Raw genomic sequence first — 13,840 nt, 5'->3', positions numbered from 1 at the left:
CTCTCTCTCTCTCTCTCTCTCTCTCTCTCTCTCTCTCTCTCTCTCTCAGTGAGTGAGTGAGTGAGTGACAGCGGTTTGAATGAATGCTGAGACGGGCTCATCACTCCACGTCCGCACGCTGCAAGTGTGCTTCCACCCATCCATCTTTTGGCTTTGTGGAGACGAGAGTGTCATCAGTCATGTAGGACACTAAAAGGAGTCTTCTGCAATATCTGAATGAAGAGAAGCCAGCACACACACACACACACACACGGATGCAGTACCTTCAATGCTGGCTCTCTCTTGGCTCGGTCCTGAGCTGCAGAGGCTAATCAAAACAAACAGACACTATCAATCCCCTCTCTCCTGTGGTCCGAGGCTTGGGTTTTTAAACCACTCGAATAAATGCAGCCCTCGGTCTGCCTTTAGCCGCTTCTAAAGCTCAGGAGACCCCCGCCATCATAACACACAGTAGCTAACTTTCTCCTCTCCCAACTGACTCCACTGCAGGAAGCACAGGGGGGGGGGGGGGATAGAAAAATGGCAGATGGCCAATTTAACGGTCGGTTTCCAGAAGCATCATTAGATCCTTTCAGCGATGGGTGCTGCCTTCCTCGGGGAGATGGAGATGAGAGTTTCTTCTGCGTGGTCACTCGGCCGCCGTGGAGCGTTTTATATTATTTTTATCATTTAAAGGCCAATTAGACGTGGAGGGAAAGCAGAAGGGGTGAAACGTAAAAGGAAAGCTGCATTGAGGATCATTTTTGCCGTCGGAGCAGAAGAAAGGTTCTAGCTGGTTATTAGAAAGAACTGGAAGCTCTCAGGTTCACGTCCCGCTGCGAGTGTCCTTTAGAGAGAATGAACTCCTGACATCTCATTGTTATTCCTCTGTGGGAGGAATAACGGCAGTATTTTGTGAATATTTCTTTCTTCCCTTTCAATGGTATCCTCAATGTTTCTTGAGAACACAGCAAGAAGCATGGGGGATAATTTAGCAATATTACAATGTTATGGCACATACCTTTACATTTTGTGAACCTTCTGTCTGAGAAATCTCGTTTGTTGTGGCTCGAAATCGAGTTCTTTAGTTCAGGTAGCAGTCACATGTTCTAGTAGACCTGTTCTCCAGGTCCATGGGGGTCATCAAAATGATTTGTTTTGAATTATAAAACTGTGCTGGATCATTAAAAAGTGCACATATACAGATGGAGAACATTTGCGTCAATAAAACAAGCCTGCTGTGTCCAGTACTGCCAGCTTTGGACCTGCAGGAGCTCTGATATGATTGTGACACGCAGCAACAAGTTTAAATTGGTTATTTTAAACGTCTGGATTTATTAGGACTACGCCAGTCTTGTTACGGTTCAATTCATGAAAGCTTTTAATATCAATTACTTGAAATGTATAAAGGGTGTCAAGTTGAGTCCAAATGCAATTTGAATACAATTACCCTGTGTTTAAAAGAATCAAAGTGTTGTTAACATGATTCAAACTGAAATGTGGTTTTGTTTATCACGGTGAAACAGGCCTCGTGTATTTCGGCTGAAAAGAGGAAGTGTTCTGTCCTGTAGGGGGGTCCACGGACCCCTGAACTAGAGCGCTATTGGTCCGAGCTCAAGTGTTTGTGTTGAACATATTTTACATCCTTGCTAAGTGATTCCTCTAAATTAAAAATGTGTGTGTTAGGATCCTTCATCCATCAGGCTCTTAGTGTCCAGACAGAACGATGAAAAGAAGCAAAAAAAAAAACCACTTTCCATTTTGATTTTCTGTCTAAAAATATAAAAGCATCAAAGAAAATGTGATGATCTTGTCTCTAAATGTTGTTGATGCTGATTCGCATTTCTTTGTCATACCCCGAATCATTGGATTTTGTAAATTGAGACTTTAATTTCTTTTTCTCCGTTTTTCTCAGCATGTGAGCGAGAGTCTAGACGGAAATCAGTGCGGCGTGTCTGATGTGACAGCGATTCCCCCACTTACCGGAACTTCAAAGTGCAGGTTTCTGTGCTGCTGCTGCGGGTGATTTAAGTTAACGCTCGGACTCGCTCGGACTCGCTCTTTATTTCTCCTCGGAGGCAAATCTTCAGGCTCGTTAAGGCTCCGGGATTTGCGTCTGTGGTTCGGGGCTTCTAATCCCGACAGTCGCCCTAATCTGTTCACAGCTCCTCTCCTCCATTTTTCATTGCAGTCTTCATGTTCTCCAGAACGTGAACTCTATGTTTCCAATTTATGTTATTTTTTAATCTATCTGGATTTTCTTGTTCCCAAAGCTGTCTGCGTCAGTCTCTAATGCTGGAGCCCAGTGAACACACACATTGTCTCCTCGCGTTCGATACGTCCGCTCTTGAGTGGAGCTGAAGGGATAGCTACAGCTAGTTCAGGTCTACTACTGCAGACCTGAACTGTGGCGGATGTCCCCTCAGCCGATTCTCTTTCTTTCATGCTCGCGGATTTAAAAACAATAGCCTCAGAGACGAGTAGCGTCTGATCTTTTAAAAGAAAAGAGCGTCGTTCAGACTTTGGACGACATGATCTGTGACTCAAGCACAAAACCCTGCTGCTGTTGTGTGAAAACCTCCCAAATGTCACATTTTGACTCCGACTACTAGCTTGACTACAATATCTTTTGGAGTTATTTCACTCCAAATGTTTCACAAGCACGAGAGTCGTGTGCCTTCTTCAGGAAACATAGAAACCTTTTGAAGGGTCAGTTCACTCGTAAAAATACAACACAACTTCCTTATTTACCCCCATGCAGACAGAGTCGGTTTGATTTGCTCGGGTTCTGATATATCCGCTGCTGTTTCTGCTGCCAGAGCAATACAAAAAATGTGAATGGAATTTAATTTGTTCTCATTTGAAAAGCGTAACATTTAAATGTCTTTCCAGAAGCAGTCGCACAGTTACAGTACAGACTCAGCTGGCAGCATTCCTTTTTAGAAGAAAATAGTCCACAGAAAGAAAATGTTCATATAAAGGAGAAGTTATGTGGTTTTAACAATGACTTATGGAGACTGAGGGCTGCTGTCGGGAGACAAACGGAGGACAGTAAAATGTAAAGTCGACGTAAAAGTCTGGAATGGGCTGTTGAGTCCGAGCCAAGTGGAAAACAGTTCTCAAAGGTGGGTCGTTGCCTCTGACCAGAGACCGAAACATAGAGATTCAACCATATGTCAGACAAGTAAGTGATTGATGTGCAGAGGAAAAGATGGACGGACAGATCTGTGCACGTTAAAGAGTCTTTGTTGGCGAGCGTTACTTTGCTTTGTGCAGATTTTATCGTTAATATTGTAAGACGTGATCTTGAGCCCCCAGCTTGTGTGTTCATGGGTCAGCTGGCTTCAACGTGGAGTTTGACGGGCTGTCAGGAGCCCCTCGTCCTCCCTGTAGCTGGTGCAGAGGTGTCACGGACCTCCTCTACTGTTCCTCTCATCCTCATGTCTTTGATCTTCAGGCCTCTTCTCTTTGCATTTACATCATGTGCTTTGGATTTATCTTTATTGCTCTGTGTTTTCCTTTAGTACAGATATATATATATATATGTAAATGTAAATGCAGAGTTTAGTCATCGTGTGTGTCCTTGTTCCCTCTTGATAACAACGTATTGTCTTGTTACACTTTAGAGTAAAGGGAATAAGATGAGAGGAGTCTGCAGCCATGCTAGCAGCTTTATGAGGCTGTACTGAGGCACAAAGGTGCTAAACACGCTGACAGGGACCATGCTAACATGCTGATGGTTAGCAGTTCAAATTTGCAACAAAAAATTAAAAAGCACTAAGAGGAAAAATATGCATTTTTGACTTTGGGGTGAAGCATCCCTTTAAGACCACAGTGGTAGACAGACACACGAACAGACAGACATTTGGCTAAAAATAAAAGATGAAAGCAACAAGCACATAAAATGCCTCTAGATGTCCCACAACTCTTCCTCCTCTCTGTTCCAGATAACTTCTACGGCACCCCGAAGCCTCCGGCCGAGCCCAGCGCTCTGCTGCTAAATGTAACGGACCAGCTGCTGCCGGGCGCCAGACCCACCTCCGAGGGCAAGAGGAAGCGTAACAAGTCGGTCAGCAACATGGAGAAAGCCGGCATCGAGCCCCCCGAGGAGGAGGAGGAGGAGAGACCCGCCATCAACGGCAACGGCGTCGCTGTCACCCCAGGTCAGCCCCAAACACGACCTCCGCGGTGCGCTGAGGCCCGAGGTCTCTCCAGGCAGACGCCTCGCCGTGACAGCCCGGTCCCGAGGTCACGCTCCGGGTCGGGCCGATCCGATCCGCAGCAGTTCTTGTTTTAAGTCTGGGCTCCGGGAGTGGTTGCCTGGCAACAGAGACAGCAACAGATTGCTTTTACATGTTTTTTCTCGGAAAAAAACCCAGATTTCATGGCAGATTATCACTTTTAATTGGCTGCACAAAATATCTTTATGTGCAGTGTAGTGGCATGATATGTAAACTGTGAATTATAATTCACTCTCACACCAGACGTGTTATGATTAAAGCATTAGTGGCGTTTCTCTCTAGAATGCGGAATCATTTATTAGGTGTCATTACCGAGCACCAGATAGCCGCAGGGCGTACACACGTAGTCCGTTGCTCTCCAAATCAACAGGAGCCTGCGGCCTCTTTAATAAACAAGGGACATTTTTATTAAGTGTTTTCTCTCACTTGTGATTCAGCTGTGTCCAAAGCGTTCTCTGTAAATCCTGAAAATAGGCGGGAGTGACATTTAACAAAGCACGCCACGAGGCCAAACATCTTGAAGCATAAATAATAGAGAGGGGCCTTTCTTTGTGCTTCCTTAAACAACAGCATTCTGAACAAGGCTGAATACGAAACTCCAGTATCAACTTTACGTTATTTTTTTCTTGCATTGTTTGGATATCAAAGTAGGCACACACACACACACACACACACACACGCACACACACGCGCTTTACACACAAACAAACCCTCTGAATGCATCCCGTGATCACATGAATCATAAAAGAGGCTTTATGAGTTTGATTTTTCTGATTCCAAATCCAAAGCCATGCTTTGGTCCTGTGACTTTCTGAGCTGGTTCCGTAGCCTCAGGACAAGCGCGTCTCTCACAGCAGTCACAACACAACGGAGTCACAGCGTTGGGCAGAAGTATTCTTGTTTTCATACCGCAGGGAGCTCAAACAAGGTAGGACGCTTAATTATAGAGAGAAATACATGCATGCTGTACGATATGGTAATAAAACGTTATTTATATGGCATCTTTAAATGTTTACAAAGCAGTTACTATAAGAAGAAGAAGAAGAAGAAATTGCAGGCTTACTTACAATAATACAACTTTATATACAATGTGTGACACTTTTACTAATCTTCACTCGGTGCTTTACACAATAAAAGAAAGGAAAGAGGGACTGAATAATTAAATGCAAACAAGATTAAAAACAAGATTTACCCTAAATGTGAAAAAATTACTTTATGTGTATTAAACGTTTATAGGATCATTTAAGTGCAGGAAATGAGATAAAAACAAGAGAATTACAGACTTACTGTCGATGAAAATGTAACAATAACACAACTTTTAAGACCATTATGACACTTTTCCTACTGTTACAGAATATAAGACAGGAAAGACACACTGCTTAGTTAAACGCACAGTTATATTGAGAACAAGATTAACCCTAGTTGTAAAATGACAACATAAAATGACTTTTATATGTAACAGTAATAAAACGTTATGTACAGTATATGACACCTTTCTTCATGTTTATTAAGTAGAGGATGATTCAGATGCAGGGAATTAGATAAAAACAAGATTTACTGTGAATGTAAAATTAAAAGATGTGAAAAAGGTTATCGAAAAAGATAATCGATAAAATAAGTAATTTAAAGGTGAAATAGAAAATTACAGAAATGCCAATTAATATAATTAGATTTCCAGTTATTTATAGAAGGCAATGTTTTTGCTCACCTGATCTCCTCGGGTAAATTATTCCTTGTGGTCCTGAGGGTCTGAGACTGTAGACTAGATATAGAGATGGATGACGCGTCTCCGCTTTCTTCAACTGTCAATCATGATTTATATATCGCATCAAATAACTGATTAAAACCAAACTTATCAGAAAAAAGACCACTTGAACATCCATCAGCGTGATAACAACTACCTAAATGAACAAAAGCCATCTTAACTTTTTCATATGGCTCATGTCCCAGCCGCTAACACGGAGGTACTTTATGACCCGTAGAGACAGAGCTCGTCGTACTAGATGCATATCAGCATGTCAGAGGATTATCTTATTACCTTACGTCTACTGTAGCTAGCTAAGGCACTTGCATCATGATACTGCATAGCTCTCTGATGCATCCACACAAGCTGTTTACTTCCAGCCAGCAGGGGGCGATACAGATAATTTGGCTTCACTTTTAGGGGAGCTTTCATGCTGTCTATCTTCATGTTCAGTTTATAGTAGAGTAACAAGCTCAGTTACTCTCCAGACTTAGATTTAGCACTACTGGGATCTTTATCTGAGCATCTCAGCTTGCCCAGTGCCCAGTTCTTATCTGCAGTTATTCCAAATGATGCAGATGACACCCGCCGCACTCCTTTGCGCCGAGAGAAAATGCTGGAAACATTTTGAACTGATTCCTATCGGCGGTGTGGAGATGCTCGATAACTCTATGCTGTGCAGTGAGGCGTGTTGGATCCTAAAGTGGGCTGCTGCGCTCAGCTCAGGAGGAGTTTTTCCTCTGTAGACGGACAGAGTGTGGGCTGACCAGGAGAGCTGAAGGGGAATCAATAGAGCGCAGCAGGCTCTGTGATCTAAGCAGATAGCTAGCTCGCTCTTTTCCCTCCCATAGATTATCTCTCAATCCCTTCCTCTCATTCGTCCCTTCTCCACTTCCCTCCTGCAGCGCTCGTCTGGGAAGCGCACACACACACACACACACACACACACACACACACACTTGGCATGTCTTTCTCTTTCTTCCATACACACCATTTCTCTCTCAGTGTATGAATGCGCTGCCACAACTCAAACTAGGGCATCACAGCCAGCTTCTCTCTCCATCTCTTATTGTCTCTTCTGCTTTATTCGTCTTTCTGTCTTGTTGACCTCCCCCCCCCCCCCCCCGAGTCACCGCCTCTCGCTCACCTTTCTCTAATCATTCCTTCCTTTTTACTGTCTCCATCCTAACCCCCCCGACTCTAAATCAGTCTCCTTCTCCCTGCCTCCCACGTCTCCGCATCCCCGCTTCACCCTCGTCATCCCCCTCTCCTCCCCGGAGCGATAAACCTGGTGTCTGACGCATTCCTGCTCTCTTGTCACCTCAGAGTCGAGCGAACATGAGGACAAGAGCACAGACGCCTCGGGGGACATCGCCCCGCAGAGCATCCCAGCAGAGGCCCCACCTGAGGCGCCCAAAGAAGACGGACAGTCCCCGAAAATGACGCTACCCAAACCAGAGGAGAACGACGAGCTAGGTCCACTGCCGGACAACTGGGAGATGGCATACACAGAGAAAGGAGAGGTGTACTTCATAGAGTAAGTTTCACGGGTACATCAACTGTATCCGGGACTGTCATACTGTATCACTGATGACACCTGGATATTCTAGTCTACGGCGTTCATAAAACTCATTGCAATATATATAACTCACCAGATGGAAGGCAATCTTCCTTTGCAACTTTTAAAGCAGCAGTCATTGATTTTTATGGCCACCTGGAAGCAGCAGAACAAGCTGTAAACACAACAATGACATATCGCCATCTTATAAAGTTGATAAGGCAAACGTGTTAGCGAACTGTTGCCTACTTAGGAATACAGCAGACACGGAGCCACAGTAGCATTCAATTCACTCCTCTGCTGCAAATGGAAGTGATGCGCTGAGAGTGAACCAAAGCAATGTTTAGGCCTGAAAACCACAGCAGTGAGATAAAAGATGCTGTTAAATATCGATTAGTGCCGCTTTAAAGTAGTGGAACTAAAAGAAACAGCCGTGTGATTGTTCCCGAACAACTTTGCTTATGTTCCAGCAACATGAGTTAGTATTTTCATTCTCCAGTAACAAAATGAAGTTGAACCAGAGTTACTACATTAGGGCTCGGTAACATCTAAATTTACTCCTGTATATTCCCTTGTGTACACACACACACACACACACACACACTAGGCCATAATTAATGCTGGCTGGTTTAATGAGATTTAGAGGTCCTTAGACATACCTTGCTGCACAGAACTCTGTTAGCTCTTAAGTTGAATTCATTGGAGTTGTTAGCTTTTTTACAGCCGCAGTAAAACCGTTGGAGGTGAGTCTTTGTTACTTAAGCGTAATGGAGTAGCTGTGTGTTTGTATGGTGGTGGTGGTGAGGGAATTATTTGCTCATGGACGTGGACATGTGTACTTGTGTCGCATCAATTAATTGTAGCCATAACAGGAAATTCTGCTATTAGAAATAGCTTTTTTTTATCGCATCAATTGATCATTCCAGTCATTAGGCTAAATTTCTCCATAGCGTTGATTGAATCCCGGCGCACTTGAACGCATCATAAACTGTGAGAAGCTGCGCAGCAACACCCGCCTAAGAAATGAGACAGCTGTGATTTTCATCCAGCCGGGCACGTGTCTACTTGCCACAGAGGCAGACTTTTAATTCCCCCCCACCGCTGCAGACGACTCACCATATGTCTCCTCCCCTAAACAGACAAATCTCATGCTCCCACACCGATCAAGCACATTACACAACTAATGCAGTTAGCCCACTGAATTTGCAGCTTCCAGTTTTTTGTCTGGGCGTATGTGATGCCGTGCCAAAGTGATAGCAGCCGCCAAGAGGATGCTTGCCTTTGATTGGCCTCCATACAAGATCAATTTGTTTACCTGCAGCCCTTGAAGTGAGGCGGCTGAGGAGAGGAACGGAGGGAGATGGAGGCGGAAGGAAAAGAAAGTCACAGCGATTAAAAATAGTAAAGACTGGGCGGGAAAAGAAGGTGAGTGGGAGGACTGGATAGATGCAGTAGAAGTGGATATTCATACTATAAATAGTAATGTATGGCAATAGAAGAGAGGAAGGAAGAGCAAGGAAACGAGTGAAATGCTTTGGAGCAGAATCAAAAGCTAAACAGACTTTACCTTACCTTGAACTGCACTTTATTTGGCTCTGTATTTGGCGCGGGCCTTAATCTCCCACTTTTATCCGTGTTTAGGGATGGCAATGTCCGTCTGTTGGTCCACTATTTTGGTCCAGATTTGAATTTCCAAAGTTTTCTTTTAGCGCCACCATTAGGTCAACGTTTTTGGTGACGCGTCTCAACGCCATGGTGCCACCACGAGGTTGACATTTTTGTTTTTGAGTGAAATGTCTCAACAAATATTGGATAGATTACTGTGAATTTTGTCCATGTTGTGTAAAACTCCTTCACCAGGACAACTTTATAAAGTGGTACTATATGAGATGTTGTGTTTTCAGCTCTGCTTTGTCAAATAAAACATAATTAACGCAGCTCTAACATCTGTATAGATTCATATTTTTGAGCTTTGTTGTTGTTTTCTTACATAGATTGTTATTCCTGTCATTAGTGCATTCCCATGATCTGTCTGCAAAACAAACTCTGTTGGTAGATAAGTTTAAGTCAACATGTGCAGACCTTGAAAGTGTTGGAAAGAACAAAGATACCAGGACGCTTCTTTACGGGATCATCTTCCTTCGTCTCCTCACCTCAGTTTCTATACCGCTGGCCCTTTGTGTACACCTCCCCTGCCCTCCCTACTGTCACCATGAAGGGAGGCCATTGTGGCTCCGCAGCTTCAGTTGAACTGTGGAGGTGCATCGGGTTTCCCTGGCACATCATAACTGATCTAGATCCAGCTCTCTGCCTGAGGCTCTGGATGAATCTGCCAAGCTCACAGCTGTTCCCCTCCATTACTCCCTCAGTCCCCCCCTCTATCTTTTCCTTCCCCTTCCCCTCCCCTCCTCCTCTGCCTGCTAATGAGAGACAGTAAGCTAATTAAAAGTATCGATTGCCATTTTGTTAACTTAAAGCTTTTTTTTTTTTTTTTTTTTCTGTCGTCACCTTTTTAGAGGTAGATACACAAGAGAGTCTCATCTTTCCTCTCTGAAATGATTCTCCGGCCGAATTAAGAATCCACCGACCTCCTTCTCTCTTTCTGCCAAGTCTCCTCTCTCTCGCCATCTATCACACTCCCTCTCACTCTCTCTCTCCCTCTCTCTCTCTCACTCTCTCTCTCTCTCTCCCTCTCTCTCTCTCTCTCTCTCTCTCTCTCTGTCGTCTCTTCACAGCCACAACACCAAGACAACATCGTGGCTGGACCCGAGGCTAGCCAAGAAGGCAAAGCCGCCCGAGGAATGCAAAGAGGATGGTGAGTACTGCGTCTTTATCTTCTATTTTTCCTTTCCTTCTCATTTCCTTGCTCCTCGTGTTCATACATTTTAATTGCACAAGTTCCCCACAGCATAAATCTTTCAAGATTTAAACCTTAGCCTGTTGATTTGATGAGATGCATAGTGAGATGATTTCGTACGAGACTTCAGTTCATTTCAGGGACATTTTCTGATTGTTGTGAGCCGGCGTAGGATTTTTTTTATTTTTTTTTAGGAGTTATGCAGTGAAAATGTTGGTGTGTGTGTGTGTGTGTGTGTGTGTGTGTGTGTGTCAACACCCGTCGCTGGGGATAAGAAGCCCCATGATATGTGTGTTTAAAGCCCGGGTCCAGAGAGACTGGAGGTTACAAAGACTTCTTTATTCTCAGGGAGATGTGGAGTGTCCTTCACCCGCCCACGCGCACGACAAACACACACCAGAAAGAAAGGAGAAAGGATGAATGTCAATGCAGCGGGTTTCTAGACGAGCGTACATAAATACGAGTGTGTCATCTATCTCTTTCGCCCTCACTCCCACTTCCCGATTCGTCTTTTCTTTATGTGTGCGATCGAGAGGAGATATATCGCCTGAGTTATAGACGGGGAGGTAGTGGAGCTGAGTGGGGCTGGATTTTGGAGATGGACAGAGACAGCAAATAAGAAATGACAGTTGGGGGGTTTTTTTGTGTGTTTTTTGTGAGTCTGAGTGTTTTGGTGTATGTCCATGGTGGGAGGGCAGGGGAGTTTGTGTGCATATTCCTGGTAAAGGTGTAACCACACGGATAGAGTTTCTCTAAAAATACATTTGGCGCTGACACACGAGCGGACAGAGAGACGGACAAGCACTCCTGAAAACTGTTTTCAAACGACTCTTTGCTTTTGCTTCAACCTGCCAGGTGTGTGGGACCTTTCAGTGCTGAGTGGGTCTGCAGCTAATTATTGTTATTATCATCATTTAATCATTGTGCTACTTTAATGTTTAATGTTCAGTTCCCAGACCCAAAGGCGATGCCATCAAACTGCTTGTTTAGTCGCTGACTAACAGCCCAAAACCCCAAATGATTCAATTTCCATTGAAATAAAACAAAGTCAGTCCACCACTTTGGTCCACAATGAAATATCTAGTGGATGGTTTGCCGTGAAGTTTGGTACAGACAGTTGTGTTCCCAACAACATGAACAGTAATAACTTTGGTGATCACTTAACAATCCAGAGGAGGAGGAATGGCACCTGGTCTGAAAACATCTGCACTGTGTGTGATGGCATTAAACACGGGCACTGCTTCCTGTTGACACATTGGCTGTTTCATCTTTGCAGTAGAATTACTTCCCTGATCTTGCATTTTATTCAAAAGTGCTGTCGCTGAATCTCCCCCGTTGCCTCTCAAGCTTAAGACATTAAAGGGAGACAGATCTCCAACATGATGAAATGACAGAGAAACAAAGACAGAGACGCCTGTGGGGAATTACTCAAAATTTGATTTTGCCTTTTATCTCCAGCACTTCCAATCTTATTTATCCACCAAGGACACTCCACTAGGGGAAGTGTGCTGATATTTGTGAGGACTGTTATTGATCTGGTTGGGCAACTAATCCAGTTAGTCCTAGAATGTAGTGCTTAATGGTGGCTGCTGGTCTGTGTGTGAGTAGACACACATGACCATTGTTGGGCCAATAGATATTCATAATTTTCTGTCAGACTCTGAGTGAGTTGGTGCTGACTGTCTTTGTGCAAAAATAAACGTTTTAGCTTGTCTGTCGCTCATCCTTCGTGGTCCAGACTGAATCTCTCACGGCCATACACTAGACCAGGTTAGAAGATGAATTGTAATAACGTTGGTGATCCGTTACCGTTTGGTTTAGCCCCATCAGTTTCATTTGAATTCATCCAATACTTTGGTTTATGTCCAAATCCCTGCAAAGCTAATGACATAACCGTCAACCTCAGCTGTAGAGCTAATAAGCTAACACGCTAAATTTAGATGCAAAACGTTACACCTGCTAAAATCAGCATGTTAGCATTGTTATTGTGAGCGTGCTAACATGGCGAGGTTAGCATTTAGCTCAGAGCATCACTGTGTAAGTACAGCTTCACAGAGCTGCTAGCGTGGCTGCAGAGGGATGTTTGTTCCTGATTTTAAAGATTTCTTGTTCTCACATATATTCAGGCGTTTGTTTTATGACATAATCATTCAGTTTTTTCACCTCTGCATTCACCCAGCTGTTCAGCGTTCGCGTCTTCTCGACTGTCTGCAGTAAAAGTGTGTTTCCAGTTTAAGGGGTTTGTGTGAGCAGCCACATGAGAGGTGTGTTGTTTCCTCCAAAAACCTCCAAAGGCCCCGTGGCACCAGCCAACCCTCGAGAGCTGAGCTCAGTTAGGGAGAGAAAAGCTGCCTCTGTAAATTTGCTATTGATTGGTGGAAAAGGTAGACGTGTGAGTCCGTGTTTGGACCCGAGCCATGCTCTGATAAGCGCTAACAGGATTGCAGGGTGGAGTGGGTGAGCTGTGACGGGACAACAGGCTCAGAGGAGGAGGAAGAGGAGCAGAGCGAGAGTATTAAGCGTGGAGTTGAACACACATTGGTGCACAGTAAAGACCAGGTGTGGAGGAAGTATTTAGATCCTTTACTTAGATTTAGCAACACCACAAAATACTCCAATAAAAAGAAAACCATGTTTTGTGCTGTAGAAAATGTAAGTATTATCATGAAAATGTACTTTTAAAGATTATATAAACTACTTTATTTTGAGGTAAAATTCAAAAGAGTGTTCAAAATGTTGGTAATAATCCTTCATTGCACAGGAAAACTGTGTGCGCACAACCGCACTAAGTTCGGTAGGTCAAAGTTCAAGCAGGAAGTGGATCTGTAAACTGTGATGGATGTTTACAACGGACATCTCAGCAATATTGTTTTTACCTGCTTAACAAGTGATAGCTGTAGCAAAGAAAGTGGAGTAAAAAGTACAATAATTCCCTCTGAAATATTATAGAATTATAGTATAAAGAAGTCCAATATGGAAATACTCAAGTAAAGTACCTCCAAACTGTCCTAAAATGCAGTAGGTGAGTAAACGCTTCCACCGCTGGTAAAGACAACTTGTTCTCTCTCATGTTGAATGTCAGCTGCAACACATTCAAACAGATTCAGTGAAAAAAAATGTGTGTTCGGCTCAGCGCGCTCATTCCTGCGCGTTCAAAGGAGCGACGGCTCCACTGAAGACGGAGCAGTTGACATCACAGACGCCTTGTTGTTACATAACTCACACTATATATTTTCCTCTGCCTCCATCTTTCCCACCTTCTCTCCCTACCTCCATATCCGTCTCTGTCCCCCTCCCACTTGTCCTCCTGTCTCCTGTTCTTGTTATGGTGGACGAGTAGAACTAGGACAGGCAAACAGAACCTCGCTGTTTGCTTTTATTCTCCCCCACTCTTAAAGTTGCTTCCCCCATCACCCAGCCCGCCAAGCCGGAGGGGGAAAGAGACGGATATGGAGGTAGGG

At 44.0% G+C, this 13,840-nt stretch overlaps 1 protein-coding gene across 12 annotated transcripts in view; it reads left to right on the top strand.

Annotated features, from left to right (window-relative positions):
• Nucleotides 1–13,840, top strand: part of magi2a (membrane associated guanylate kinase, WW and PDZ domain containing 2a) — a 155,307-nt gene that overhangs the window by 91,452 nt on the left and 50,015 nt on the right. For all 12 annotated transcript variants that reach the window (XM_031858855.1, XM_031858854.1, XM_031858851.1 and 9 more), the window contains exons 4-6: nucleotides 3,927–4,142; nucleotides 7,291–7,501; nucleotides 10,258–10,337. In XM_031858855.1, the coding sequence (XP_031714715.1) occupies nucleotides 3,927–4,142; nucleotides 7,291–7,501; nucleotides 10,258–10,337 (507 nt within the window). The remainder of the gene's footprint in view (nucleotides 1–3,926; nucleotides 4,143–7,290; nucleotides 7,502–10,257; nucleotides 10,338–13,840) is intronic.

Source organism: Anarrhichthys ocellatus, unplaced genomic scaffold (genome assembly GCF_004355925.1).
Source record: "Anarrhichthys ocellatus isolate YVR2014 unplaced genomic scaffold, GSC_Weel_1.0 scaffold21, whole genome shotgun sequence".
Classification (NCBI taxonomy): domain Eukaryota; kingdom Metazoa; phylum Chordata; class Actinopteri; order Perciformes; family Anarhichadidae; genus Anarrhichthys; species Anarrhichthys ocellatus.
Note: the sequence above shows the minus strand (reverse complement) of the source record. Positions and strands in the feature narration are given on the sequence as shown.